The sequence below is a fragment of the Apteryx mantelli genome, chromosome 4 (assembly GCF_036417845.1).
Source record: "Apteryx mantelli isolate bAptMan1 chromosome 4, bAptMan1.hap1, whole genome shotgun sequence".
Lineage (NCBI taxonomy): Eukaryota > Metazoa > Chordata > Aves > Apterygiformes > Apterygidae > Apteryx > Apteryx mantelli.
In genome coordinates this window covers 85,766,733-85,793,619 of record NC_089981.1, presented here as the reverse complement: position 1 = coordinate 85,793,619, position 26,887 = coordinate 85,766,733, and the positions used below count along the sequence as shown (strand labels likewise).

The window sequence follows — 26,887 nt, the reverse complement described above, 5'->3', positions numbered from 1 at the left end:
TCTTACAAACTGCAGTTCTTTCCTATGCAGGCTAACAATTTCGAAGCAAATGATAATGGCTCCAGAAGTTGTTGCCCGATTGATATAGTTCGTAATTTTGTTAAAGCTGTTTTAAGGCTTCTCTAAAGCAGTAATGTCAAAGCTTTGTTTATTGTTATAAGCGTGCGTGTGTAGGAAATCTTGAAGAAAACCTGGTCAGAAGACTAATTCTTGTTTTTTCTTTTCCCTCCTATAGATTTTTTTTTTTTAAACATAGTTAAGAAAAAGCACAATGGAGTTCTACGAGTCTACCTACTTTATCATCCTCATTCCTTCGGTGGTGATTACAGTCATCTTCCTGTTCTTCTGGCTTTTCATGAAAGAAACGTTATATGATGAAGTCCTTGCGAAACAGAAAAGGGACCAAAAGTTTCCACCTGCCAAGACTGATAAAAAGAAAACAGAGAAGAAGAAGAACAAGAAGAAAGAAGCTCAGAATGGGAACATCCATGAATCTGATTCTGAAAGTACTCCTCGGGACTTCAAACTCTCTGACGCCCTGAGTACGGATGAAGAGCACATAGTTCCTGTTCCCTTGAGCGTGGCTGAAGCATCTAGCGGTGTTAGAGAGCGGAAGAAGAAGGAGAAGAAGCATAAGGCGGTTCAAGATGATCATGTAACGAAGGAGTCGGAAGGATCCAAGTCTTCAGGCAAGAAAGTAGAACCAGTCCCTGTTACAAAACAGCCCACTCCACCAGCTGAATCAGCAGCATCTAAGAAGAAACCTGGGCAGAAGAAGCAGAAAAATGGAATGGGTATCTCCTGTTGCATACGCTTTTTGCACAGAACGCCAAAACTGTGTTCTGCTTTTGGCAAGGCCACAGAGTGTCTCTTTCTCAGAACTGTCCTACCTGAGCTGTATGGGGCAAAGCTCACTTCTAACTTTTTTCTTTTTAAGAGCTTTTGCTTTTTCTCCTGTCTTCATCTGGCAGCACTGTTCTGTTTTTCCTCCTCCCGTGCTTGCTTTCTTCTACCAGAGACTGTTGAGGGAAAGCGGGTAGCTCTTATCTCTGCTTTGCTCTGTGGTTTGTCTACTTTGCTCTCAAGCGGTCAAAACTTTGATTACCTCAAAGAAGTCATTAAACGTTTGCTGTGTGCGTTCTGATGTCAAGCCATGAAAAAGTGGAGCTCACAAGAGAGTGGTTGCTCTGATAAGGAAAGACTTCTAGAAAACCCCGTACCAGAGTGTGCAAAATAAATTACTGTTTAAGTGCAGGCTTAATGTACAAAGAGGTGTTTGGTGACAGAGTCGGTGGAAAGAAGCACTTATGGTTGCTTCCCACCTATTACACCTTTAAAATTGAATAGAACTGATGCAGCCCCTGTAACTAGTGGATCCAGCCTAGAAGAGACGGCGAATCGTGGTTGGAGTGTCTGTTTGACTCTCTTGATCATATCCTCTGCAGAAGCGAATGTACTCTATTCACAATTGGACAAGAACAGAGATATAAGATTTTAAAAAATACAGTTTCTGAAATAAGTGAAAATCAGGATATTTACAGATTGCCCCCTTTTAGGTGCAGGCATAGCAGAGTTGCTAGAGGGAGTGAGGAAAAAGACACACATTGCTGCCTGATGTGGTGGATTTTTTTTTTTCATTAAAAAAAAAGAGAGAAAGACCCACCCACCGATAACAAAAAAAAGTGTCAAATCATGGTTGTGGGTGTTCTCTTAAAAATCTCTGTGGCATGGTTAAAATGTGGTCTGCAGACACTGTTCTGAGGGCAGCCACAACTAACTTTTATCCTTGGATTACAGGAGCCGATACCATAACCCTGTATTGTGTGTGGTCAGCTCTGACAAGAATATTACATAGCATACGCTCTCCAAAAAAGTCAAAAAAATCTCTGGCTAGTAACGATAACTTTTTAAAAGAACAGTTCCCTAATGTGGAACACGTATTTTCTGCTTCTCACAGTCCCAGTATTTATTGGGGGTGTGTGTAAATTGTTTAAGTGTGTTCATGGGGGCGGGGGGGGGGGAAATACTTCCTGCAAACGAGGAACTAATGTGTGTGACACATGCTATCCACTCTGCAGTAAAACCTGGATTGGATTTGTCAAATCTTTAGTTTCACTGCCATATGTTCTGCTTGCACATAAAATTCCTCATCTGTCAAAACATCAGCTGTAACGGCCCTTGGTCTGCTTGACTCTGCTAAACTTTTCTATTGCTTTGGGCTGTCATCTGGTATGGAAAGTGTATGTGTTTGTGTGTGTATGTTTGTACATGTTTGTACATATGTAAAATTTCATGTTCTGATTAAAATACATGAGATTTTTTTTTTCCCCTCTGGGAGTGGATTTCACCGATTTACAAATTCACTGACTTAAGTGATGATGAGAATATACAGCAGAGCATGTTGTCTTAATTTTCTGTTACAGATGATCAAGATGCTAAGACTGATTCTGTTCCATCTCCTGCCAAAAAGCAAGACCCGGTGCTGCTCCACCAAGAGATAAAGCAAGAAAATATATCGGGAAAGAAGAAAGTCTCAGCGAAGAAACAGAAAATTGATAACGGTGAGAATACTGAGGGTGATTTATTAATTCAAACAAACCTCACTATTAAAGTTTTGTGCCGTCTGTACCTTACTTCCTCTTTCTGTGGAAGAAAGTCATATCAGAATAACTTTTTAATTTGAAAATACAGGAATTTCAGGTAGGAGGGGTGTCTTAATTTCTCTCTAAAAGACTAATCAACCTGAGATGCTGTTCTTCATTTTATGAAACTCTCATACCTATGAACATGGGATGACCTTGTGAACCTTTCTGAGCCTTTGGATCCACACATCCACACTTGAATCAAGGAATAATACATTGTTATGACTTGGAGCAATTTAGAGCCTGTTCGGCTTATGCTCCGAGCGAGGCATGTCTGTAACCGTAGCAGTAATCTGCTCGGAACAAGGCTGCACTTTCCTAGCCAGTTGCTTTGACCACGTTCCTCTCTTATTGTCCTTTTGTTAGCTGTCTGTTGCCCCAACATACACTGCTCATCTTTGCTGTCAGGGCCTTTGCTGTTCGTCATCCCTCGTTCTCTGCCAAGACGTTGTTTCTTGTCTCCTCTTGGCTCAGTTCGCCTCTGTGTTTCTGCCTGTCACAATGACCGCTGTTGTGCCTGTGGCATTTGGGAAGAGCATCGCCATGAAGCTCTGTGAGGCTACCTTGTTAGCTTCTCAAAACTCTTCTTTGCTGGGACAGCTATGAGGACATTGGCAGTCGCTGGACTGCTCCTAGTGTACACAGTGTCAGTCGCTGTGTTTCCTTTACGCTTGTGATAGTCAGGCCATCGGGGCCTGGATCAGCTTTGGGCCCTGGTCAGACCAGAGTGGGGTTCCAAGTCATGTGTAAAGTTCCTGTATGCTGTAACAACTGAAAAAATCCTTGCTTCCAAATTGTTCAAGACAGAAACCTAGTAATGGGGAAACTAGTATGTAACTGTCTTTCGTGGGTGTTCTTATACTTTCCCTGGTGCATCTGTTGCTGGCCTTTGACAATGACACATTCCTGTGCCCCTTCCTGAGGGACTGTTTTGTGGACCACAGGCTTGTCTGTATGTGGATAACTCAAGTGTCCGTATAGCGTTAAAGCTATACTGTCAGTGCTGCACAGGAACAGCTCATAGTTTATTTGAATGAAATCTGTTTTGCTCTAAAGCCACTTGTCTGAAATGACAGAGCAAAGACTAGCTGTAGTGGGCATCCGGATCAGCCAAGGCAGTGCTGTGGGTGTTCCACATGTTACTGATACCACTGAAGGCTCTCAGTGTTATTACATGTGTTTTGGAAAAACTGGAGGAAGTTAAAATAGGGAGGGGAAGGTAATAAGGAGAGGAAGGAAAAAGGTGGGGATGGTAACTGGAGGAGGTGGAGGAAACTTCTGCTAGAGGAGAATTCTCTGCACTTCGGCACTTGCCATGTGACAGCAGCTATTTGCTGGCTACCTAAGAGAGTGTCTAGCAGGTGACATCAAAGGCCCATCTGGCCTATTTTACTCTTTAAAAGCAACCGGAATACAAAAGTGGTTTCTAATCTGCTCTTTTGCAGCCAGGCACTGGTGCGATATGAATGTGCATCCCTGAAACCTCGTATCCCACCCATTTCCTCCCCCTGCGTCTGTGACGTGGCGTCTTTTCTCCATCGAGTTTTTCAGACTGGGCTGAGTGGCTCAGTGGGGAGGCTCTGTGCAGAATGTCCCTTATATGCCAGGCAGTGTGGACCAGCATCTCAGGCACCGAGCAGACAGCAACTCTGGCTTTCTCAGCTCTGTTGCTGGCCCTATCTGTCATCCCTGGTCTGGCGCTCTTCCTCTTCCCTCCCGTGCTTTTGTCTCAACCGTGCAGGCTGAAAAGCTCTTTGGGCAGGGGATGTTTCTCGCTAAGTGTTTATACAGTGCTACATGAATGGAGACCCAGGATCAGTCCGTACCCCTGGGGGGTGTCTCTGAATGTTAATGATGCCTAAAGCTGCCTCTGACAGATGAGAGATCTTCATTAAGTGCAGCTGAGTCTGCATGTGAAGTAGGCTTGACTGCTGTCTCTACCACATGTTCTGCCTAAATGCTTTAGTTCACTAGTGATGTAACCTGGGTGAGGATGCCGGGTAGCAGGATACCAGCATTTAACAGAAGAGTGGAAAGAGACTTTACTGTATTTATTCTTCAGGGATGCTGGAGGTATTTCATATGCAGCCATAAGTAAACCAGTCTTGTGGATGCTACGTGCAACTTTTTCATTAAAGTGAAATGAAAGTCAAAATGTAAAGGTTCTTCTCTGTTACTTTTTAAAATGCTAAAAGGCAGCTTTGAAAATGTAAGTTTAATTGAAGCTATTAAATTACTATGCATTAGAGACCTTTATTTAATGAACTTACCTGAAGAGCTTTAATGAATTAAGCTGTGAAGTATAATAGAAATGGAGAGTATAAATAAGTAACTATTGAGGTTAGAATGTTTTAATCCAACTCTAATGTATTATGCATCATTTTGAAATGCTGAGGTTAATTATTAAATAGCTCTAACCCATCCCATGGACTTTCTGTTACAGCTTTGGTGGATGAACCTCTTATTCAAGCAACTACTTATATTCCTTTGATGGATAATTCTGATGCCAGTGCTTTGGAAAAGAGAGAAGCAGTTGAAGTAGCAAAACAAAGTATAAATGAGGGGATCCAGAAGGGCAGCAGCAAGAAACTGAAGAATGAAACTGATAAAGGTAACGGATGGATGATGTAACCTATCTCGGGCACAGAGTGCCTGGAAATCTGAGCAGCAAAAGCATACTGTGCACGTGGGGAGGGGGTTCTCTTTCTTGTTGGCTAGGAATAAGTGATTTGGGGAAAACACTTGTGGCTGCAGGACACTGTTCTTGCTCATCTGTGCTCAGATTCACTTCTCCCTTGTCATGGACACTGTTAAAAGGGCTTTGCTCCCTCTGAATCCGTTTAATACTGACCGTAGGCTTTCGTGTCCTCACAGCAAGCAAATGGGTGATCGCAGATCACGCAGATGCACCCGGGCTAGTTTATTGTAGATAATTCAGGTATCAGTAACAGCGATGGGCTCCAAAGCAGGGGCTTTTGGCATGGGCTGTGCGAGTCTGCTGGAGAGTGGGAGTGCAGCTGGTATGCTCTAGTGCTCTTGCAGCTCTTGGCAGACCAACTGGCATATATCCCTGAATGCAGCACAGAGATACCCGAGGCCAGTTGCCTGTGGACGTGGACTCTGGCAGTCTCCAAGACTTCTGACATTCCTTTTAATGCAGTTGGAGTTGGTTGGGATATGGCAGCTTCCTTCATACTCTCATATGGAGGCCTAGAGTGACTCCTGAGAACTGTGTCTCGCTTTGAAATTTTAAATAATCCATTGACTTGCTCCAAATGTGCCAGGCTTACTGAGCTGTGAGGCGAGACCCTCAAATATGTGGAGGCTGTAGTGAGGAGACCAAGTGACTGACTGAAACAGTGATTTTTTTTTTTTTTAATTTTTTTTCTTTTGTTCAGGCTAGTGCAGAGCATTGGCTCTCAAATGTCTGCCTGGCTGCTCACTGCACTGTTTGGAACCACTGTTCTTAGACTTGTGGTTTTTTTTTTTTTAAACGCGCACTTGAAAGCTTCCTGGCAACACTGTGTGGTACCTAGACTGGGTTCCCACCTGCCTGAGGCCCTTCTTGTGCTTCTGATTCGGGTGGCTGCATATTACCGCCCTACGGTGTCAAAGCCTCTCACGTGCACCTGTCCCTTCTCATTTCCTTTGCAAGCTGTAACCTTCTGTGGGAGCTCCTAATTCTCCTGCATCAGCTGGGATTTGCCCTCCCGATATAGAAATCTTTCCCTATTCTAGTTGTAAGCTGCTTGGGTGCAAGGGCGCAAGGTTCTCCCTGTGTTCAGGGAGCACAAAGCGCAGGTTGTTCCATGCCAAGGTCCTGTAGGCTTCCAGCTAACCAGAATCTGGTCTGTCAGGATTTTGGCATTTTCCTGGTAACTGCATCGTTGACGATGTCAGTGCAATGATGACTTGGTCTGAAGTCTGTGGCCAAGAGTCAATTGGATTTAGGACTAGGAGATGGTGCTGGAATTTCTCAATGCTTCCTTCCCCCCTGCCTCCCTGGACTCTGTTATTCAATGACATGTTCTCATGCTAGATAGTCTCTCTTAGGGGTTTAATAACACCAGCATTTTCTTGTTTTTTCCAACTGTGCTTCATTTGTTTTGCAAACTCTGGAGAGGTTTGGGTTTGATTTGTGACTTGGTTTCCGCGACACACTTAGTACATGTTGTGAGAAAGTTGGATCCTTCTCCATGATCTTCAGGATACCTTTTTTACCTGAACCAAGCATCACTTATATCATGGGATTTTTTAAAAAGTTAAGTATGTTTTTGTGTGCTGGTGAGTATTTGGCAGAGGTAATGGGAGCCTCAAGAGTCTTGTGCTTCCATTTGCTTAAGTTAGGGGGCCACCTAATGACTTGCATAAGTGCAGCTGCGCTTTTATTTTTGTTTTTATTTTTTTTTTGAACTGGGTTTTTGCTCCTCTGAGAGCAGATAGTTGAGCTGATCTGTGTTCAGCTGTTTGTCTTTTTAAACACTTACGGAGACTGCAATTAAGATGGATCTTACTAATTTATTTTTCTACTGCTAAACTCCTTCTATGGCAATTAATTTCCAACCTTAGACTGGAGTATTTTTCCTGATTTCCATATATCATCATCTTCAATGTGTCACTTCTTAAATTCTTTACCCAGTCATTTGCATATTGCTTATGGAACCAGGCTTTCCTTTAAATTGGGAGCTCAGTTTAAATTACTGTCATAACTTGACAATTCTTTCCTAGTGTATTTTCACATTCATGCTGTTTTTTTCTAAAAAATCTGTTATGCTTTGTCTTCTTGCTAGTGACATTATAAATGTTACCAACTGTAAAAACAAAGTGGTGGGATTTCTTTTCCCCAAACTGTCAGCTGACATTGTTATCGGCTTTAAATCTAAGATATGTTGTTTTTGCTGAATGTTTATGACCTTTTGCTTCTTGGCACTTCAAACTAAAATTAAAAGTAATACATAATGATACGCTATCACATGGTATTTTGAGGCAAAATAATTCTGTTTGCATTCCAATGTAAAAATCCTCCCTTTTGTTTTGCAGAAAATGCTGAAGTAAAATTTAAAGACTTTGTAATGACCATGAAGAATATGATCCTCACCGATGATGAGGCCCGTTGTGTAGTGGAGGTTTTAAAGGAGAAGTCGACTGCGATTCAAGAGGCCTTACAAAAGGTGAATGACCGTGGGTAGCGGGGAGAGAAGAGTATTAAATAAGCAGAAATTGCAAGAGACACTGTCAAATTAGCTCTATCAATGTGTTGTTGTGACTTCTGCATTATGTCTTTGGAAGACTCTTTCCAGCTGATCTGTGCTGGTTTTGCAAACATAAAGCAGTTGTCAGATATCTGTGTACTGCCATCTGTCATCCCACGGGTTGGCTAGACAGACTGATGGCTTTTGACTGGCTTGGAAGGAGTAGGCGTAACCACAGAGTGTAAGGTATGTAACGTAGCCTTCCCCTGTGCCAGCAGACACCAGTCAGTCAGTCTGTCTGGTGACTTCTTCAGGAGTGGTCTTGCATAAATGTGTAAATAGGACAAACTGTATTATAGGAATGGAGGAAAAAAAACTTCCGTGGCAGTGCACTCTCCCAGCTAATTCTGTGTTGTGCAAGACTTTCCCTCTTGTAAGCCTGTACAGTCTGGTCTTCTGACTTCTTTGGATATTTGTCATAGGATCACAGGGTGACTCGGGTGGGAAGGGACCTCAAGAAGTCTCTTGTCCAACCTCCTGCTCAAAATGTGGTCAGCTCTGAGGTCAGGCCAGGTTGCTCAGGGCCTTAAAAACCTTCAAGGATGGAGACTGCATGGCCTTTCTGGGCAACCTGTCTCAATGCTTGACTCTTTTTATTTTTTTATTTTATTTATTTTTTATTCTTATTTTGCACTTAGAGGAGAATGGTGACCACCAATATCTCTTACAAATACCCTCTTCTCCCTTCCATAAGTTTTTCTTATGATTGCCCCTTTGTGCTCAAAACATCCTTTTGGTCACACTTGAAATCTTGCACTTTGTGGGACCAGATATGCTACACTGGATATGGTACCAGAACAGAAATGCAGAATGAAATATATGTCGATTCAGCTAATACAACATAATAGCATATTGTGTAATAATTCAGGGACTTCAGGAGGTAATGCAGCCCAGTCTTCTGCTCAAAACAGAGTCAACACTGAATTCAGACCAAGTTGCTCTCAGGGGTTTGTTCAGCTGGGTCTTGAAAACCTGCAAGGATGGAGACTTCACAATCTCTCTGGACCCCCGTTTCAGTGCTTATCTGAAAATCCTATAGTGCTACATTTGCAGTTTTATTGCCTGTTTTTTTCAGAACAGCAGCCTGTTTGCTTGCTGTGTGTGTATGTGTAATTAAATATCTATCTATATATCTATAAATATATGTATTTTTAAAAGGTTTGATGTTAAAACTAGACCTTTAGGGCCAAAATGGGTTCCTGGGTTTTGTATAAAACCCAATGTAAGATAACTTTCTGTAGCTGTAAATGTGAATATTGCCCTATCTGTAGCACATCTTGTGATGCTGACAGCCTGTTTTGTGTAGGTATGCAGAACACAGACTTTTTGCTGTATGCAGTTCCAGGCAATTCCTATGTAGAGTAGTAGTTTACCACTCACTTTGTGAAAGAAACGTTAACTGAGCAATGAAGATCAGAATTCGTTCTGTGTAGTGAGGAAGAGATTTCCTTTGCTCATGAACTAGATTTGGGTAAAATAATTTTCTTAGGATATACTTAACCTTCTGATACGTTTTATTTCCCCTTTGCCCCAAGCACGCAGCAGAAATGATACCATTAAAGGACAACTTCCAAACGGTTGTGGAGTGGGCTTACGGGCCTGACAGTCCTCTTTGCTTCTTCTGCTATCGGACTTCGTTTAGTGAAGTCAGAGCGCAAACATTTAGAGGACTGGCCCCTTACCGCAGTTACCTGACTTGAGGACAGGTGTACAAGTGGCAGTAGCGTGGGGAACGCTTCTAGCCCTGTTCTTGTTCCGTTTCCTGTAGCATCTCTTAAACTTGTGTGTCAGTTGTCCCCAGCAGCAATGCAGTGATGTCAACTGAAGGCTCTTCTGGCGAGCGCTGTCAGCAGCGGCAGGTGGAGGGAGGGAGCAGATCCGCATTCCCCTTGTCTCTCTTGTAGCGAGGTATTTCAGGAGGTTAAGTTTGTAATCCGAGTTGGACCTGCTTTGAGCATGGGTTGGGCCAGGTGATCTTGGAGGTCCCTTCCAACCTCAGTTATTTAGTGATTCAGCATATCCATAACTTTTCCTTTTATTTCTCTTAATAGCAGTTCTCTCTTTTCCCCAGTGCCACCAAACTGACTCTCTTGGAAGGCGGAAGCACCTTAAGAGCTCATTTATTCTCTTAATTGGTTTCAGAGCACTTAAAAATGCATTTCCTGGTCTAATGAAATCGGCCCTGGAAGATCCATTAGCAGGGTTTGGTACAAATGGTGCCATGTTATGCCGTGTGGCCAAATGATTGGGGGGCAGGCGGGGCTGTGTTTCTTCTTTTCAAGTTTGCTCTGCTGCCTCTTACTGTACTATTCCAGTACTTCCAGGGAGTATGATCCTTTTAATGTACTTTTGCTGCAGGCTAGCAAGGCAGAGTCGGCTGCAGCTATACACCAGCTACAAGACAAAGAGAAAATGCTTGCTGCTATGAAGGAGGAGGCGACCGTTGCGAAGGAGCAGTGCAAGCAGCTAACCCAGGTAAATACAGACAAGTTTATACGTAAAGAGGGGCAGGGGCAAGGGCTTTAGAACTAACAGCTGGCAAATGATGGTTTGCTGAGACCGGTATGAATTAAAAGGGGCATCTTTTAGATTGAAAGTTTAGCAAGACGCTATGTGTTTGTTTTTTATGATGCTAGTGATATTTGCCGAGTTATTTCCCAGTAGTTTTTCCAGATCGTTTACTGAGGCTTTTAAGCTGAGACTATTTTTTTTTCATTTTAATAGGTTACCAGAGCGTAGCATGTTTAAAAACAAACTCTTTCATGAGTATAGCATAGTTTTGTGGATGCAAATATTAAATGCCTGTTCTGCATCCCAGTTCTAATTTGGTACATATTCTAGCATTCACATGCTCGTGTGCTTCTAGGCATGATAATCAACAGTTTTCTTCTTGAAGAAAGCTGCAGAAAGCTTAGATTGCCCGCTTAGCCCCTTGCAACCCCTAGCTGCAGCCCTGGTAGCTTTGGACTTAAAGGGATGCTGATGTGTCATTGTCCAGACTAATTTATGAAACTTGACTTTTCTTTTTCTTCCTTTTTTTTTTTTTCTTTTGGTGAAGATTTCAGAGGAAAGCAGTTTCTGTAGAAGACACGATTATGCAGTTATTGCAGTAGATGAGAAATTGTTTTTCTTATGTTTTGGGGAAATCCAGAGGCAGAGCGGCATTAGGAGCCAGGACGGTTGTGTTGCGGGACAAATGGGCTGTGGTCAGAAAGCTGGGTGGTTAGCGATGAGAGCAGATGGGGCACAGGACACTGGAATTGGGAGCCTTGAAGATGAGAAGGAAGTAGGTATTGCGTGACCTACTGGAAGGGTGCAGGTCGGTGTTATACTTGCAGGTGGAGTCAATTTGGGGTAGTCATTACGTAGTTGAATGGAGAAGAGACTTGAAGTCGTTTGGGGAGAGGGGGAAGAAAAATCTGGCTGGGGGTTGTGTAATGAAAGGAGAATGTCTGCTGGTGGAGAAGCAAAGGGAGCATTGGCAGGAGCCTGGGTGTGGGGGAAGTCGATGCAGTGGCAGTAGACTGTCTGCAGAGTCCTGCTTGCGGAGGCAAGACACGACCTGCAGAGTAGCAGGGTCGTCTTGAGGCTTTTGCAATTTGGGTTGAGGAAGGGAAGAGAGAAGGAGAAATAAGTGTTCCTGAAAGCTGGGAGAAAACAGGAAAAGCTAAGTCACTGTAGTACTAAATCATCAGGATGAAGCAAGCAAGCTTAGCTGGACTGACAAAAAGCTTTTATTTTGTAACTAATGTGTTTCTCTGAAGATATTGTTGAAAGCTATAGAGGAACCTTAGGGGAGGGGAAGGTGCAGAAGTGTTTCTGGAAGGATGTTGATAACTGGAGAGGATAAATGAGAGCAAGAAGTGCCTGACCTTTGAGATATTCAGCAAAACACAAGCAAAGTGAAAGTTAATCTTACCTGGAGCTCTGGCACTGCCTTCAGAGGTTAGGTGGGGTAGTGAGGACTGTGGTAGAATTGGTGGAAGGATTAAAAAAATGGTGTCCTAGTGCCCTTGCTCTTGTTGCAGCTGCTAAGGTGCATATATAATGATATTAACTTTGAGAAAGTTTTGTGTCAAACTATTTACGTTCTATTTTCAGAAGCAGCTTAACACTTTCAGTGTGACTTAAGTTCCTAAATGGCTCTTTGAGCATGGGCTTGGGAACTCATGTCACTTATCTCTTTCTGGAGGGAACAGCCTCCTGAAGGTAATAAGTTGTAGCTAAAAAGAGAGAATAGCTTTTATTTAAATTAAAATGTGAAAAAAGCTATAATTAACTACCAAGAGATGGAAGGTATTCAGGCTAATAATTTAGAGCACTTAAATTATCTGTCAAGGCTCCTTGTGCTGTCAGAGAGGCTGATTCCTACTGTAGGTGCTTTTGAATATCTTCTGGAGAAATCGCTGGCAATATAAGGAGCTGGTGCTGTGGAGCTAGAGGCACCTGAAGCTCCGCTGGTACGAATATCTCATCCTGCGATAGGAGCTTGCTGAAAGCTGCACTTAGTTTTGCTTCCTGCAGCAAATGCATTTATATTGCAGAGGAGCAGCTCTGTGCTCTTCTCAAATGTCTGGGTTGAGTTACTGGCTAATAAATGATTCATCCAAATAAAAATGTGTATTTTCATTTGAAAGCTATAGTATGGTGTCATACTAGTGGGATTCAAGGTTTCTCTCAGTTTGGCTATTGGCTGGATACTACAAAACTGTTCTTGACCTTGGCTTTACAACCCCCTATGAAATGATATTTGCTCTAAAATGCTCTTTAGTCTTGTCACAGTCCTTTACCTGAGTTCTTCCATTTTGCTAAATTTGGGAGGAAAAATCTAAAATCTTCCTTGTGCAATATCTGTGGCTTTAATTGTTAGGAGTTGCTGTAATTTGGCCAAACCCGATAAAAATGAGACAATAAAAAATTGCTGTTTGATTTGGCAAATCCAATTTTTAGTAATCCTAAAGCAATGTGACCGTTAGACTGTAAAAGGGAGCAGCAGATGACTTTTCTGTTTTTCATTTGATTTCCCAAGGAGCTGGTTGCAGAAAAAGAGAGAAACAGCTTGCTTACAGCGAAAATGAGAGAACGTATCAACGCACTAGAAAAGGAGCACGGCACTTTTCAGAGTAAAATACATGTTAGCTACCAAGAATCTCAGCAGATGAAGATAAAGGTAAAACACTTTACCAAAACCTATTTGAGCTGAAGTTTGTGAGCAAGCAGATCAATGTTGGGCAACATCTGCTTTAGCAAAGGGAGCAGCATTTATTTTTTGCTTCTGTAGTAATTGGCTTTTACCCCAAACCTTGAGGTAGGCAGTGCGTTTGACACGTCTGCATGAAAATAGGAAAAACTATGGCAATTTCCTAGCTTAAAGGAAAGGCAAGGTCTTTTCACAGGGGACTGTTTCTGAGTCTGTGAAAGACCAATGTTAGGCAGCCTGCCTCTGATCTAGTTACTTCCTCTTCATGATCTTCTGCTGAAATGTTATGCAATTAAAGTGTAAAATCTAATTGAAATACTCAACTTCAGAAAGACATTAGTGCTAATGATTATTTACCAGCAGCTAAATCTCATTTAAAATTATAGTACAAAGTGATTAGGCAATATAGTTATCTTACAATACAAGAAAGATCATTGAATGGAGAAGTACTTTGGAAATATTTGAAGGGCAGACACTTGAGGCTTTTTAGACCCTTGTTGTTCTCTCTAAGTCGCATTATATTGGAGTGACCTCGGGAGAGTTTTAGCTTAATCAGATTAAAAAGTTTAACTTCTAGTTTTCTGCCAAAAATGGCTTCTCTTATAGCAACTGAGCGGTGCTTAGATTTGATGTTCTAATCTCTCTTTTCCCAGATAGATATCACGGCATCAAACCTAGCATGTGAACTTTCAAGCTGTATCTTGCATTATGTCTTGGCACTTCAGCGAGGACCATTTCTGTGGTTTGGAGCAGAACTACACTCTCCAGAGCAGAGACCGCCCTATTTGAACCTGTGCAGGGACTGCATAAGGAAGGGGTCCTGCAGCTGGCTGGGGAGGTTGAAGCAGATTTGGGCAGGAATGGGTGACTTTTGTGAGGAACTGCTGCTCTGGTTCTGCTCCCCCTGCTGATGTGCTGTAGCATTGCAAACGGGCTGAAACCCTAACTCAAACTTCCAGTTACCTGGGGCTTGTGTCCCCTTTTCTCTCGGGACTTTTATATCTGTGTGGAATTTTTAAAAAACCAAAACATAAAAAACCACCCAAACAACAGCTTGGTACATATGTTGGTGCTGAACTGCACGTGGTTGCCCTAGAAGCTAGTGCTATCTTCTGCTGTGGTTATCAGGCAAGCATTTGTTTGGACTTTTTTTGTGTATACAAAATTCTCATGGAGTCAATCATTTGAAACTAGGTCTTCGAAATGGTGTCAGCTGTATTCACAAATTGCTGCTGGTGGAGAAAGAAAGAAATACTGTAAGCTGCATGTGCTTCTGGACTGTTCAGAGCAGGCGGCTGGACTGTAAGAGCCAGCTACGCTGTCACCTGGATGTGCAGTGTCCTGTTTTTCCTTCGAATCCAGTCTGCTGATCTTGTTTGCACTTCTGAAGCAGCCCTGGGCTGCCAGGGCTTCTCTCTGAGCTTCCAACTGGGTCCAAAGTGCAACAGCAACGTGTTATCATTTAAACAAAGGATCTAGTTCATAGTCTTAACTGCAGCCTATTAGATGAGGACTAAACTTTGGCAGTTCTCAGCCTGTAACCTGTGTTTTGCTGGTAGTTTTAAACTTTTCTGCTTTGTTTGAAGGCTTTTAAAATTTCTAATGGTAACTCCTGGTGGACTTATTTTAGTTTCCGTTGAAAAAGTAGTATATTGATATCCAGTTATTGGTACCTACCTAAAATTATACAGTTGAGAGTAATCAGTATCTTAAGTAATACTTGTGTACAATTTAAAAAAACCTTTTGCCTTCATACACAGGTAGATACACTGGTACAAAAGGAAACCAGTGCTTTGATTCAAGCAAGAAGGTCTGAGTTATGCACTTTATTTGGGAAGTGGGTGTATGAGGAAGGAGGTGAAGCTGTCCCCCTCCCAAAAAATCCAGATCAGTTTTCCTTATTTAAACTACTGTGTTATCATCAGTTACTGGGACTTCTACTTTTTGCTAGTTTAATCCTTTTGGGATTTTCTTTCTTTCTTTTTTTTTTTTTTCTTCCATCAGTTCCAGCAACTCCGTGAGCAGATGGAGGCTGAAATAAGCCACCTGAAGCAGGAAAATGGTATCCTGAGAGATGCTGTCAGTACTTCTACCAATCAAATGGAAAGCAAGTATGTTAGCAGCTAATTGGAACTGTGTGTGTGTGCGCTAAACTTTCCCTGAAGAGTTGTTCTGGCTTCTGTTCCTTCTGTTTCCATCTCCTTTGGCTGTCTCTGAGTTTGTGGTTGCGCTAGGAGTGCAGCTATCTGGGGCTCAGGAGGTCCGTGTTTGCATTTGCATTGAGCCAAGGCTTTCAAAACTGATCAGTGTCTCTTATCAAACTGAAAGCTGGTTTTGGTCCATCCACCCCCGAGAGCAGGTGCTGCAGATGTCACAAAGTGTAGAAGTGCTCAGCCAAAGTTGGTGTTTTTTCACAGGCTGTGTCCCCTTTCTCATGTGGCTTCAGGAGGGGTGCAGGTGCTGGCCTCTTGGGAGGCCAACAGCTCTAAACTTATAAATCAGCGCTGCAGAAAATGTCAACAGCCTGCAGTTAATGGTACCGCTGGGGCGGCGCTTGGATTTATCTGGTGGCTTTGCAAATGTTCAGAGGAACAAAAAGGCATCTCAGTGTTTCATCTCTTGCAAGTCCCTGAGCCAAGGAAGAGGACTGTGTGTTGTGGTAACGGCCGAGGGCCCCAGTAAGGTGTGTAGTCAGACAGGTGTGTTGCTGCCAGTGGGTTTCTGTCTACAGAAAGCAAAAATCTAACTGTATGCTCTTGGATGCTAGGCAGCTTTGTTACTGTTGGACACTAGAGTGTCAAAAATTCCTTCAGGACTTGGAAGGGGCACCAGTATCTTCCTCTTCTGGCTATGCTGTTCATGAAAAGATGCTGCTTCTCCATGGACCTTTCTGCTAACAGCTCCTGAACTGGCCAGTGCAACCCAGCGGAGGTGCATTCTGCTACCTGCGTGTCTCCTGCGGGAACACGCTGACATAACAAGCGGTACAAGAGGGTGCTGATACCTTGGTTTTAAAGACTTCCTTGTTTGTAGGAATGGAATGCCCTGATGTTAAACAGTTATCTTGAAAAAAATCCTTAATTCAAGCAAATTTAAGATAACAAACTATTTTGTGTGTGTGTGCAGTCGTGTTTTTTCTGTTTTTGTTTTTTTTTTAAACACAGAGCCTTCCAATATTCCTATACAAATGTGTCTTCTCTCCCTAAGTGGTAGAGTGCGTCATATACCTCTAGGTTAATAGGTGAGTCAAGTCCAGGTGGTAACATGGAGTCCAGAGAGACACATGCAGTTAGTAGTCCAGGAGGAACTGAGTCTTGAGTAAACGATGGATCGATAATCCTTAATGGGAAGAAGAATGGAATGTGAACTTCAATGTGAAACCTTTCCATGTGCTGAACCTCTTTATTTTTATGTGAAACTTGTCCAGGATATGCCCATTAACTTACAAACATTTAAATAGAAACACAGGCCAGCAATAAACCACGAGCATCGGTTCCGACTCGGTGGACTGTAGCTGCTGTGCGGTGGTGATGGCCAGAGCACCTGGCCCTCATCCCTTTCCTAGGATAAGACAGTGTGATTAAAACCCAGTATGGACCTCTGGCTGCAAATTTAGGACTTGGTGTTGCTATTGAGTAGCTATTATTATTGCCTGTTCTTCTTGTTATACTTAAGCAATCATAGCTGAAGCCCTGAAAACTTTTATTTTTAGGCAGTCGGCTGAGCTGAACAAACTGCGCCAGGATTATGCGAGGCTGATGAACGAGCTGGGAGAAAAGACCAGCAAACTGCAGCAAGAGGAACTCCAAAAGAAGAATGCGGAGCAGGCAGTTGCTCAGCTAAAGGTGACTTCTGTTTCCTCCGCCGCTTGAGTTGCTCTTGAGGCTTTATCTGAGCCAAGTTCTGCGTCGGGCAGAACTGGGTGTGAGACATGTGAGAATCCCTTTAGCTGTTTCTCTGGCCACTAAATCTGTTTCTTCTCTTTGTGCCAGTACCTATTTTCAGGTATTTGCTGATCCAGCCTATGGGCTTATTTAATGTCTGATTCAATACTTCATGTTTTCAGTAACTACAAATGCCCTATGAGGTAAAACTTGCTGTTCCAGGAAAATACCTTTTCAAAAGCTTGACCAATGATTTGAACTTTGTTTTCTGTAAGCATGCAATTCCAGCTAGATTTGATATTTTACAGTAATTTACCCAGATGGTGTTGTCCTTGTGTGACTCCTTCTTCAAAATACATGTTCTTGCTTCAGTGTACACTTGAATTAAAGAAAAAATGTACGTTTTTTAAGAGTTAAAATTTAAAGTGGCTTCTGGATGCATCTCTTTCTTTCTCTGAAAGAAAAGGTCTCCTGTATTAAAATACATTTCAAAAGAAAAACTCCATTTTCAGGTGAGAATGCCAATCCAGAGCTCATTACTTTTTTTTTTCTTTTCTTTTTTTCCCCTCCTTGTTTGTAACTAAATCCTGGTTTCCAGCAGTTCTCCCTGCCCCCAGCTATTGCAGATGAAGAGTTGCTATCTAGGGCTGAGACACATTTTAATAAATGCAGGTTTATGTGATACATGGCTAGTCTGGCTTCTAGTGTTAATTTTGAACTTGCAGGGCAAAAAAAGCTATATTTTCATATTACAGAAACTATCCTGCTAAAAGCCTGTGAAGAATCCTATTCACAATTTGCCTTCCAAATTAATAGGCTAAACTGCTGTGGGAGGAGGATTATAGGGCATTCGGTGTCTCTGATGTGCCCTAATGGAAACGAGGAACAATTTTGCTTCGTTGCCATATGTTTTGGGAATAGCATTGAAGAGATGCACTCTGTTAAATGTTTCAAAAATAAGTTAAAGTTTTGACTTCTTTCCATGAACTGTCTTCAATATGAAGGTCCAGCAGCAGGAAGCAGAGAGAAGATGGGAAGAAATCCAGGCTTATCTCAGGAAAAGAACAGCAGAACAGGAGGCAGCACAACAAGGCATGTATGAAATGTGAAATTCTCTAATAACTCAACTGCAGTGATTTGGCTGTTCCCTTTTGTAAAAAATGTGTTATTGAGTAAGTGGTTTCAAGCTCAGGTGAAGTCGGTACTGCTTCAGCACCCTGAGGAAACAGTGTGGTGTTATATAAATTATTTTGAATGCTGATATGAGAGCTGAGCCTCAGCTTGCTAGAACGAGGCTTCTAATCAGCTTCCCTCTTTACAGTAAAAGTTATTCCCCCAAAGTTCAAATACTTACTTCTGAATTAAAATCCTCATGTTTCTGCTACAGATGTGCAGAATAAGCTTGTGGCCAAAGACAATGAAATCCAGAGCTTGCACAGTAAACTTACTGATACAATGGTGTCAAAACAGCAGCTGGAGCAGAGGATATTGCAGTTAATGGAGGCTGAGCAAAAGAGAGCGACTGCAGAGGACTCTATGCAAATGCAGGTGCAGGTATTGCTGAAGTGTCTTAAGTTTTGGGGTTTTTTTTCCTCCCTCCCCTTTCTGCCTATGGAAACCCAATAATATCTTGAAATGCTACTCTTAACAAAGCTTTGCAGCTGAAGAAGGAGCAAGAAAACTGCGTGCCAGTCTATCATCTGGCAACTAATGAAATGAGATACTGTGCAGTGCTGCGAGGAGGTCTGGAGCCATCTCAGACCCTTGAAACACTCTAGGCAAGTCAGGAAAATGTGCCGAGCCGGGCGATTACCCAAGCTGTGAAACGATGCGTTAGTCTGGGGAGCGCCCTGGAAGAGCCGGCATGCCCCTTTCGGTATTTGTGGAAGCGCTTTTGGAGCGATCTCTCTCCTTCTGGCATCAAGTGGTTGCAGGTAGTGCTGCCATAGCTCATGAGGGCTTCAGGGAAACCTGAAGTTCCCTGAGGACCGGGAACGTTTGCTTTTGATACAGAGCGTGTTGTTACGCTTCCATTCATATTGGGTTGTCTTAGTGGGGAGAAAAGCAATGTCTTCAAAAAATACCTGATATGTAAGTGCTAAGCTGTCCTTATTAACTTAATCACAGCTAAGAGCTCGTACTAGCAAACGTTGACCAGCTGCAGATTTCAGCCTGCTTTTCTTTGTGCTCTTTTTACAAGGAGCTGATAGAGCAGAACGATGCTTTGAATGCTCAGCTTCAGAAGTTTCATTCGCAAATGGCAGCCCAGGTACGGCATGTTCTAAGACTTTACCCTTTCTTTTGTAGTCTTGAATAGTGAACTTCTTTTAAAAGGCTTTTTTTTAACTCGATATGAGATGTGTAATATTGAAAGTGAAGATTTGCTAGCATCTTTTCTAGTGTTTCTCAACCTGCTTTAAAACCTAAATTTCTATTATTTTTTTGGGGGGAGGGGGGGACAGACGAACGAACGAATCCACCTATGTTTTCCTGTGGTGTTAACTCATTTTTCATTTATAACCAAAGGGTAGAATACAGCATCTTAAATGTTTATTGCCCATCACTTGCACGTGTGGGTATTCTGTCTCATGTGGTTCTTTGGACTTTTTGTAGTCCTCCTATGAACCCCCCAATAATGCCTTTCTCTTACATGTCAGGGTTGAGAAACACTGTCTCATGGTAGCTGCTTATAAAGCTGTTTGTTCATTCTGGTGCTGACTACAGTGAAAAGTAAAAATTCTGCACAATGCCTCTTTCAGTTCTTCTTTTAATCTCTGAAACGCTTGTTTTACTAAATTTCCTTGAGAAACGATTTCTGTTGTAAATACTATGCATAAAGTTTCAGAATGCTTCTTGGCTTCTGAGTATCTGAAGTTGCTTCTGTGTAGAGCTAAATGTCAGGAACCGGCTCAGAAAAGCTGCAACTTCCGTGGGCACAAGTGGAGACAATTCAAGAACTCCCTATTCATATGCAGTTGGGTGCTGAATTCTTTTAATCATGGACGTGCTTGATGTACTTTAGTCTGGCGCTGAATTTATTCCAACTAGTAAAAATTTTTCTTTTGGCTTTGTTTGAAGAGCTTGGTGCTTTAACCCTTTGGGTGAGGAGAATAGTGAGGGAAGAGACACTTTGGATTTACGGTATCTTCATGAAGATAGGACACTAGTGCTGGTGAACCCGGTTGCTTGTTCAAATCTGGTGGAAAGCAAATGGCAAATAAGATGGTTCATCTTTCTCTTCATGTTGATTTAGCCTGAAGGGGAAGGGGCATCAGTATGTGCTTGTATTCTTTCAATGTTCCTTAGCCAGGAAATACTTAGAATTTGCTTGTGACAGTTTAAAATAGCATTTGTAAGATTTGTCTAAAGTTATTCCTGGCTCACTGTAGAAGAGGATTCTTTGACTTGCTTTACTTTCAGCAATTTATTTATTTTTTTTCCTCCTGCAGACCTCAGCTTCAGTCCTGGCAGAAGAACTACACAAAGTGTGAGCATTCGTTTCCCCTTGTATTTGGGAAGGTGTTACTGGCTTTCGGTGCATACCACCTTTCCCCAATGCCTCTGTGGTGCGTACGGGAGGGACTTGCGAAGGAAATGCCATTGCCCTGGCTTTTAACTCTCCATTATGAGATCCTTGTAGGAGCTGCGAAACCGCTTCCTGCGGATTTCCCTTCCTTGCCTGGCCTCGGGTCTGGAGTCCGTTGTGTGCAGCTCTACTTGCACAGAAAGCCTTGTCTCCTCTCTTGTTCACCCCTGTGTATATGCAGGGATCAGTGCAGCGTGCAGGAATGTGCCTGACCATGAGAATGTTAGTATTTTGGGCTGTATCACTGTGCCAGGAGACGTCTCCCTTTGGGAGATGGGGTAGTTGTGTTTCAGAGCTAGAGAACATCCCATACATTCTTGGCAAGCAAAGAGCATTTAAAATGGATGGGAAGTCTTTTGGACCCAAAGAGCACTGTCAGTAGGAGTGCAATTAGTGAGCTGGGTTTGAGGGCTGGTGTGTATTTCATGTTTAGCCTGGTGCTTCACATATAAATTTCATCCAAGACCTTTTAGTGTTGATAGTCATCTCTTTTTCATTTGTACAGGATTGCCGAAAAGGACAAACAGATAAAGCAGATGGAGGACTCCTTAAGCAATGAACATGCCAGTTTAACCAGCAAGGAGGAGGAGCTCAAGGTATAATCAAAGCCAGCTGATACAGGGACAGGCACATCAGATGGCCTTGTAAAATGAATCCTGAAAGGCTGCTGTCTTTGCATCCAGAACCAGCCCCTTTGGCTATAAGTGTGTTGACTTGGCCCTTCTAGGGAAGACCCGTGCTTGATGCTGGAAAGCTGGTAATAAGAAAGCTTGAGGCTTTTCCTTGCTGTTAATGCTAGACCCTTGCAAAGGGTGACCTGAAATACTTCACGCTGAAGAATGCACTTACCTGAAATACTGACTCTGCAAAATGCAAGTGTTTGTTTCTTCTTCCTTCAGGTCTTACAGAATATGAACTTATCCCTGAAATCAGAAGTACAGAAGTTACAGGCTCTGACAAATGAACAGGTAAAAAGTTTGTATTTGATTCATTAAAGATTTCATTGCACTCTCTTCCCCCCCACCTCCCCTTGTCATAAACACAAGGGCAGGTCCGTTGGTTTCAGTCTGCTGTGCTTAAGCCCATTAAAGGTGTGAGGTTGCAGAACCAGGCTAATATGTGATTTCACAGAGTTTACAGCTGGCTTGAGGCCTATTTCTTACCTTCCCCACCAGCTAAATCTGTTTCTTACTGGCTAGCCAAGTTACTGAAGCAAATTGCTTGTTAGTGGGCCTTTTTTGGTGCAGATTCATTTAGATTTGCAGGCATGCAAAGTGCAGGACACTTCACAGGAGCAAACACAACTGTGACTGAATATGCAGTCCTGGCAGTTGCATACAGGGGTCATAGCCATCCCTCAGAAAAACCCCTCTGACATGGACATATTTTTATAACAAAACAAAATGCAGTTCCTCTGTTACAGCTCTATGGCCTGCATGTTACAGAAATGGAAATGCTGTATTTAGAGAAATTCGTGGTTGTCAGATGCATCTCTGCAAGCCCCCTCCCTGCTTCTTAGTTGCTTGGCTGGTATATACTGGTGTGTTAAAATTGTGTAAAGACAAGCTTACCCCTTTCACTCTTGCTGGTGACTCACGTGCTGAGAGACCAGATGACTTGTTCTAGCTTTTTAATATTGTGGAATGAAAGGTTGATCGAATCACGTGATGTATCCTAAGTTTATGTTAATCCTCTTTATATCTAGGCTGCTGCTGCACATGAGCTAGAAAGGATGCAGAAAAGGTAAATAAATAGCTTTGGCATTTCATAAACGGCTTCTGTCAGTCTGCTAATGTTCTTCTGCCTTGATGCTTTTTGTAAGGCTTGGAGGAGAATGTGTGTTTAACTGTTCTGCTCTGTCTCAGCATTCACATGAAAGATGACAAAATAAGAACTCTCGAAGAGCAGCTTCGAGAAGAACTTGCTCAGATTTCAAACACAAAAGAAGAATTTAAGGTAAGATACGGAATGGCTATCCTCATGCTTATTTACAGTAAGCTTTGTAGGCTTCTGAGGTTGTGGAACAGTTCATACAGTTGAACGGTGATTTGTAAAATAGAACTGGCTTTCAAATGTTAGGTTATATTTCAGTATTTTGTTTACAAGGCAAGAGCAATGTGGGATGTCACAGGAGTATGAACAGACTGTGCAGCTGAATGTGATAACACAAGTCAAATGTAGTGTCTACAGCTGTGAAGACTGAGGTCTCTGAAATCTGGAAGAGGAGGTTGTTCAGTAAAAGCTATTGTAGTTTTTCTGCGTTCCTCCTTGTAATGTAACTTCCAAGGCCTTGATATGAGCTGCTGTTGCTTGGCTTATCATGCTGTCAGGTCTCAGACTCTTTATTTTAGTTTGTCGGAATAGGTGTAGAAATGCTTATTTTTCTCCTGCTGTCTTCCAAATTGTTGCTCGTAAGGCAGCAGCTAAATTGCTGAAGCTTTTAGTTCTGACACTTGGGTTCTGCGCGACAGAGCTGGTACTTGTTTCTAAATGGCACGCTCAGAGCGGCACAACCCTTCCTTTCGCTCTGCCACCCGAGGCTTTAACAGTTAGAAATGGAGACCTACTTCCTGAGAAAGGTGTTACCTCTGTCTTGACTCCTTTAAAGCCCATGTCGGGTAGCGCTGCTTTTGTGATGTTTCTGATGAAAGGTTACCACGTCTGAACCCCCTAGTGTCAAGCTGGTAGGTTTGCTAGTGAGGAACTGCCCAGGTAGATGGTAGGTAGCTGCTAGGGCAGAGGCAACATGGCTTTTGTAGAGGAGATCATGCCTCATGAGTTTCCTGGAGCTCTTTGAAGGTGTTAGCAAGCAGATGAGAAACTTGGTTCATGTGTTGTAGTTGCACTTTCAGAAAGCTTTTATGAGGGTCCCTTGCAAGGCCCTTTAGTTTCCTCTAAGCTGTCATAGAAAATGAGAAGGAAGATCGATTCCTCAGTTAACTGCTGGTTAAAGAATAGGAAGTAACGTAGGACTTTCAATGGTCGGTTTTCACAAAGAAGCTATCAGCTGAACTGTCAGTGAGGCATGTGCAGGGTAACGTGCATAAATGATCTGGAAAGGGGAGTGGGAAAAGGTGCCAGGTTTATTGGTGGCACACTTCAGTACCCGGAATAAGCTAGCAACTGAAGAATCGCAGGGTTTTCAAGGTGGAGTGTGTTAAACTGGCAGGTGAAGAGTTGAAAAATGAATATGAGGAGGAATAATCTGAACTTCCTTAGGGTGGTGGTCCCTGTAGTAGCTGTTACCTGGGAAAAAGACCTCGGAGCTATTGTGGATGGTGAAATGCTGAAATCAACTCAGTGCTCAGTAATGACCAAAAATCAGCTGGAGGCAGTGCTACGAGTTCGTAGGAAGTGAATAGGGAACTGAACACAGATCATCATCGTAGCGATGCTGTGGAAATTCAGTGTGTACTCGCAGCTTGAATATTGCGAGCGCTTCTAGTCTCTTCCTCCTCCTGTCTCTGAACCCAAACATAAGCCAGTCTAGCTCTGTGCTGAATGCTTCCACCTGAGCAAGCGTTTCTTTCTTTCCACACATATGAAAGGGAAAAAAACGATTCAAAACGGATCGATTCCTTTAATCCTCTCCCTTGCTATCCCATCCTGCTTGTGTTGTCAGGCACTGGGGCTGCAGCATAGATCATATGTTCTGCTTCTTACTTTCATAAACCATCTAGCAGTTCTTCAAAAAGATTTTGTAAAGTAAAAAGCAATGATAGAAGAGGTTTTAAAATACATGTGAGGAACCTAATTTGCCAGAAAGGCAACATGAGGAATTTCCCCAATTCCTCCCCTCTCCAAAATGAGGATGTGATCAAGTGTGTCTAAAGGGTTCTAAAAGTTTTGAAGCTAACAATTGCCAATCCAACCTCTCTGTTCAGAGCGTCCCCTTTCTCGAGAGAGGGTTTTACCCCAAGGTAAATTCATCCTTCGCAAGCAGCTCCTCCAGAGTCGGCAGGAATGTTCCTGGTCTGAGCGCTGAGCTGATAATATTAGATGGCATGTCCTCTTCAGGTATTTTGTGTAGTGGAGGTCGCTTTTCCCACTGGCACCCTAGCACCTTCTGCAGTCGTACCTGGTGCCGTGGAGCGGTGGTAGTTGTATGTCAACTGGGTTAACAGCAAAAGCAGTGCTGTGTTCACTGGAAGCCCCCTTTCCAAGGAGCAGCGATTACCTACCTAACCTGTTAAGGCAGCTGAAAAGGAGTAGAGAGGTGATGCGAGAACGTTTGCTTCACCAGACGGGTGTTCTGTAAAAGGCAACTATCAAATCTTGAAATGATGGTGATGGTGCTTTAGGAGGAAAATGCAGTTTCACTTGCATCTTCCCCTTGGTACTGTCTGATCCTCTGCCAGGGCATGAAGATGGTAACAGTTGAATTTCACATGGCAACATAAGGACAAGAATATTAATACTGAAAAGAAAAAAAGAAGGAGAAAGGACTCACGTCCTGCAGCTTCTGTTCCCTGTAACAATTTCTCTGCTGTTTAATTACCTAGTTGCCATTATGGAAAATGCTGTAATTGGGGTGTACAGTTCTGAACTGATATTATGTTTAAATCTCTTCCAGGTTCTCAAGGATCAAAACAGAACTCTGCAAGCTGAAGTTCAGAAGCTGCAGTCTCTCCTGTCTGAGCAGGTACAGCCACTGGTTGCTGAGGTCCTACACAGTATTTTATGGTGGTGTGTGGGTTCCCCCCCCCCTTTTTTTTTGTAAGTATTTTTTCTTAAGCTGGCCCTAGGGTGAGCTGCTTGAAAAGCTGGTGTGCAGAACTCATTGCGTTTTAGGACAGTTTCTCTTCCATGGAAGAGGGAAGGTCTGAGTCGGGTAGTCGTGGCTGCCTTCTAGACCTGGCCAGGACTGTTCAAACAAAACGTGAAATTTTTTCCCCCCCAAGGACGAATGCTGGGTTATTAAGAGCAAGAACTTCTTTCTGGAACCTCTCCCAGTTTTAATGGCAAGATTTTTGAATAAAAGACTCCATGAACAACTTACTCTCCCAGTGGAGAGGGCTCTTAGTGAGGTGTGGGGAGACCAGAGTAAGAGCTTTATTTTGCTGGTTTTCATCCGTCCCAGGATGAGTTCTTAAACCCAGTAGGTAGGTAATAATGATGGGAGCCTGAGAACAGACCTGTGAAACAGGCAGACTATTTACAATGTGCTTTTTTCCCTCTTCCATGTTTTACCCTGTGGCACACTTGCTGCAGCAGGTCTGAGCGGTGCCCACCCAGGATGTTACAGGTTCACAGCTGTGCTGTGCTGTTCTGCCCCATCTCCCTTGCAAGTGTTGCCTGGGACAACTTTGAACACCCCTGACTTCATGCTACTGTGGAGTGAGAAAACTTCCTGGAACACTGCGGCGGGGAGGGGGAAGACTTGCAGGACAAGGAAAATTTGTTTTGTTTTCAGTCTTGTGCTGCTACCTGCCAGTGAGCAGCTCCCTGTCTGGAGCGGCTCCCTTTCTTCTGGTGGATAACCAGATTTGCAACCTTATTCCCCTGGGCCTGGTGTGTTTGGCATCCTGTCTGAAACAGTAAATGCTCAAAGGAGGCAGACTTTTTCAGTTCTTGAGCTGGCTGCTAGGGATTCGGTGCTGCACGGTGCTTGGCATTCTTACTGCTGCCGAGGAGCTGTGGGATCCTATGTCCCACAGCAACTCCTGTAGTCCATCAGTGCAAAATCGTAAAGGCATTTGGGCTGGGTCTGTACCTCCCCTGAGGAATTTGCGTTTTTCCAAGATCCGTATTAGAGACACGCATATGAGAACATTTTCTCCCTAATCTGTTTTCCCTTCTGGATTAGTGTAGTTAAGTAACTAAGCTTCTGGGGAAGATGATGCTATCTGGTCCTTCCTGTCGCTAAAATCCCAAACCAGCATTGATTCAATTAATGATCGACTTACATATGCTTTTTTTTTTTAAATAGGCAAACAAAGACGTGTTAGAGCAGATGGAAAGAAGGTAAGAAACTTTTTTCTTCTGAATCAGAGGCTAAAATAGAGACCTGACTCTGACAGCAACCATGCTGTCAATAGCTGAAATGCCTTCAAAGGTTAACTCTCTTTTGTTATACTTGCCTTTGATTCCTCAGCATGAGAGAGAAGGATGACAAAATCAAAACAGTTGAAGAGCTGCTTGAGGCAGGACTCATACAGGTGGCTAATAAAGAGGAGGAGCTGAAGGTAAAATCTCTCACATTATATTTTTTATGGGGAAATAGAGATTAAGTGCTCTTGTGCGAAGTGTATCTTTGGGTGTTCGTAGTGCAATCTGAGATCATTCCCTTTGAATAGGAAAAGTCATGTCCTGGACACAAGGTT

General features: G+C 42.9%; 1 protein-coding gene across 7 annotated transcripts in view; it reads left to right on the top strand.

Annotated features, from left to right (window-relative positions):
* Positions 1-242: 242 nt before the first annotated feature.
* The window catches only part of KTN1 (kinectin 1), a 55,378-nt gene continuing 28,733 nt past the window's right edge, over positions 243-26,887 (top strand). For all 7 annotated transcript variants that reach the window (XM_067295137.1, XM_067295136.1, XM_067295134.1 and 4 more), the window contains exons 1-19: positions 243-794; positions 2,424-2,561; positions 5,086-5,253; positions 7,683-7,813; positions 10,253-10,369; positions 12,924-13,064; positions 15,099-15,205; positions 16,807-16,939; positions 17,983-18,070; positions 18,366-18,532; positions 19,179-19,247; positions 20,428-20,465; positions 21,070-21,160; positions 21,464-21,532; positions 22,270-22,307; positions 22,430-22,520; positions 25,138-25,206; positions 26,494-26,528; positions 26,659-26,749. In XM_067295137.1, the coding sequence (XP_067151238.1) occupies positions 272-794; positions 2,424-2,561; positions 5,086-5,253; positions 7,683-7,813; positions 10,253-10,369; positions 12,924-13,064; positions 15,099-15,205; positions 16,807-16,939; positions 17,983-18,070; positions 18,366-18,532; positions 19,179-19,247; positions 20,428-20,465; positions 21,070-21,160; positions 21,464-21,532; positions 22,270-22,307; positions 22,430-22,520; positions 25,138-25,206; positions 26,494-26,528; positions 26,659-26,749 (2,304 nt within the window). In that variant the 5' untranslated portion in view covers positions 243-271. The remainder of the gene's footprint in view (positions 795-2,423; positions 2,562-5,085; positions 5,254-7,682; positions 7,814-10,252; positions 10,370-12,923; positions 13,065-15,098; positions 15,206-16,806; positions 16,940-17,982; positions 18,071-18,365; positions 18,533-19,178; positions 19,248-20,427; positions 20,466-21,069; positions 21,161-21,463; positions 21,533-22,269; positions 22,308-22,429; positions 22,521-25,137; positions 25,207-26,493; positions 26,529-26,658; positions 26,750-26,887) is intronic.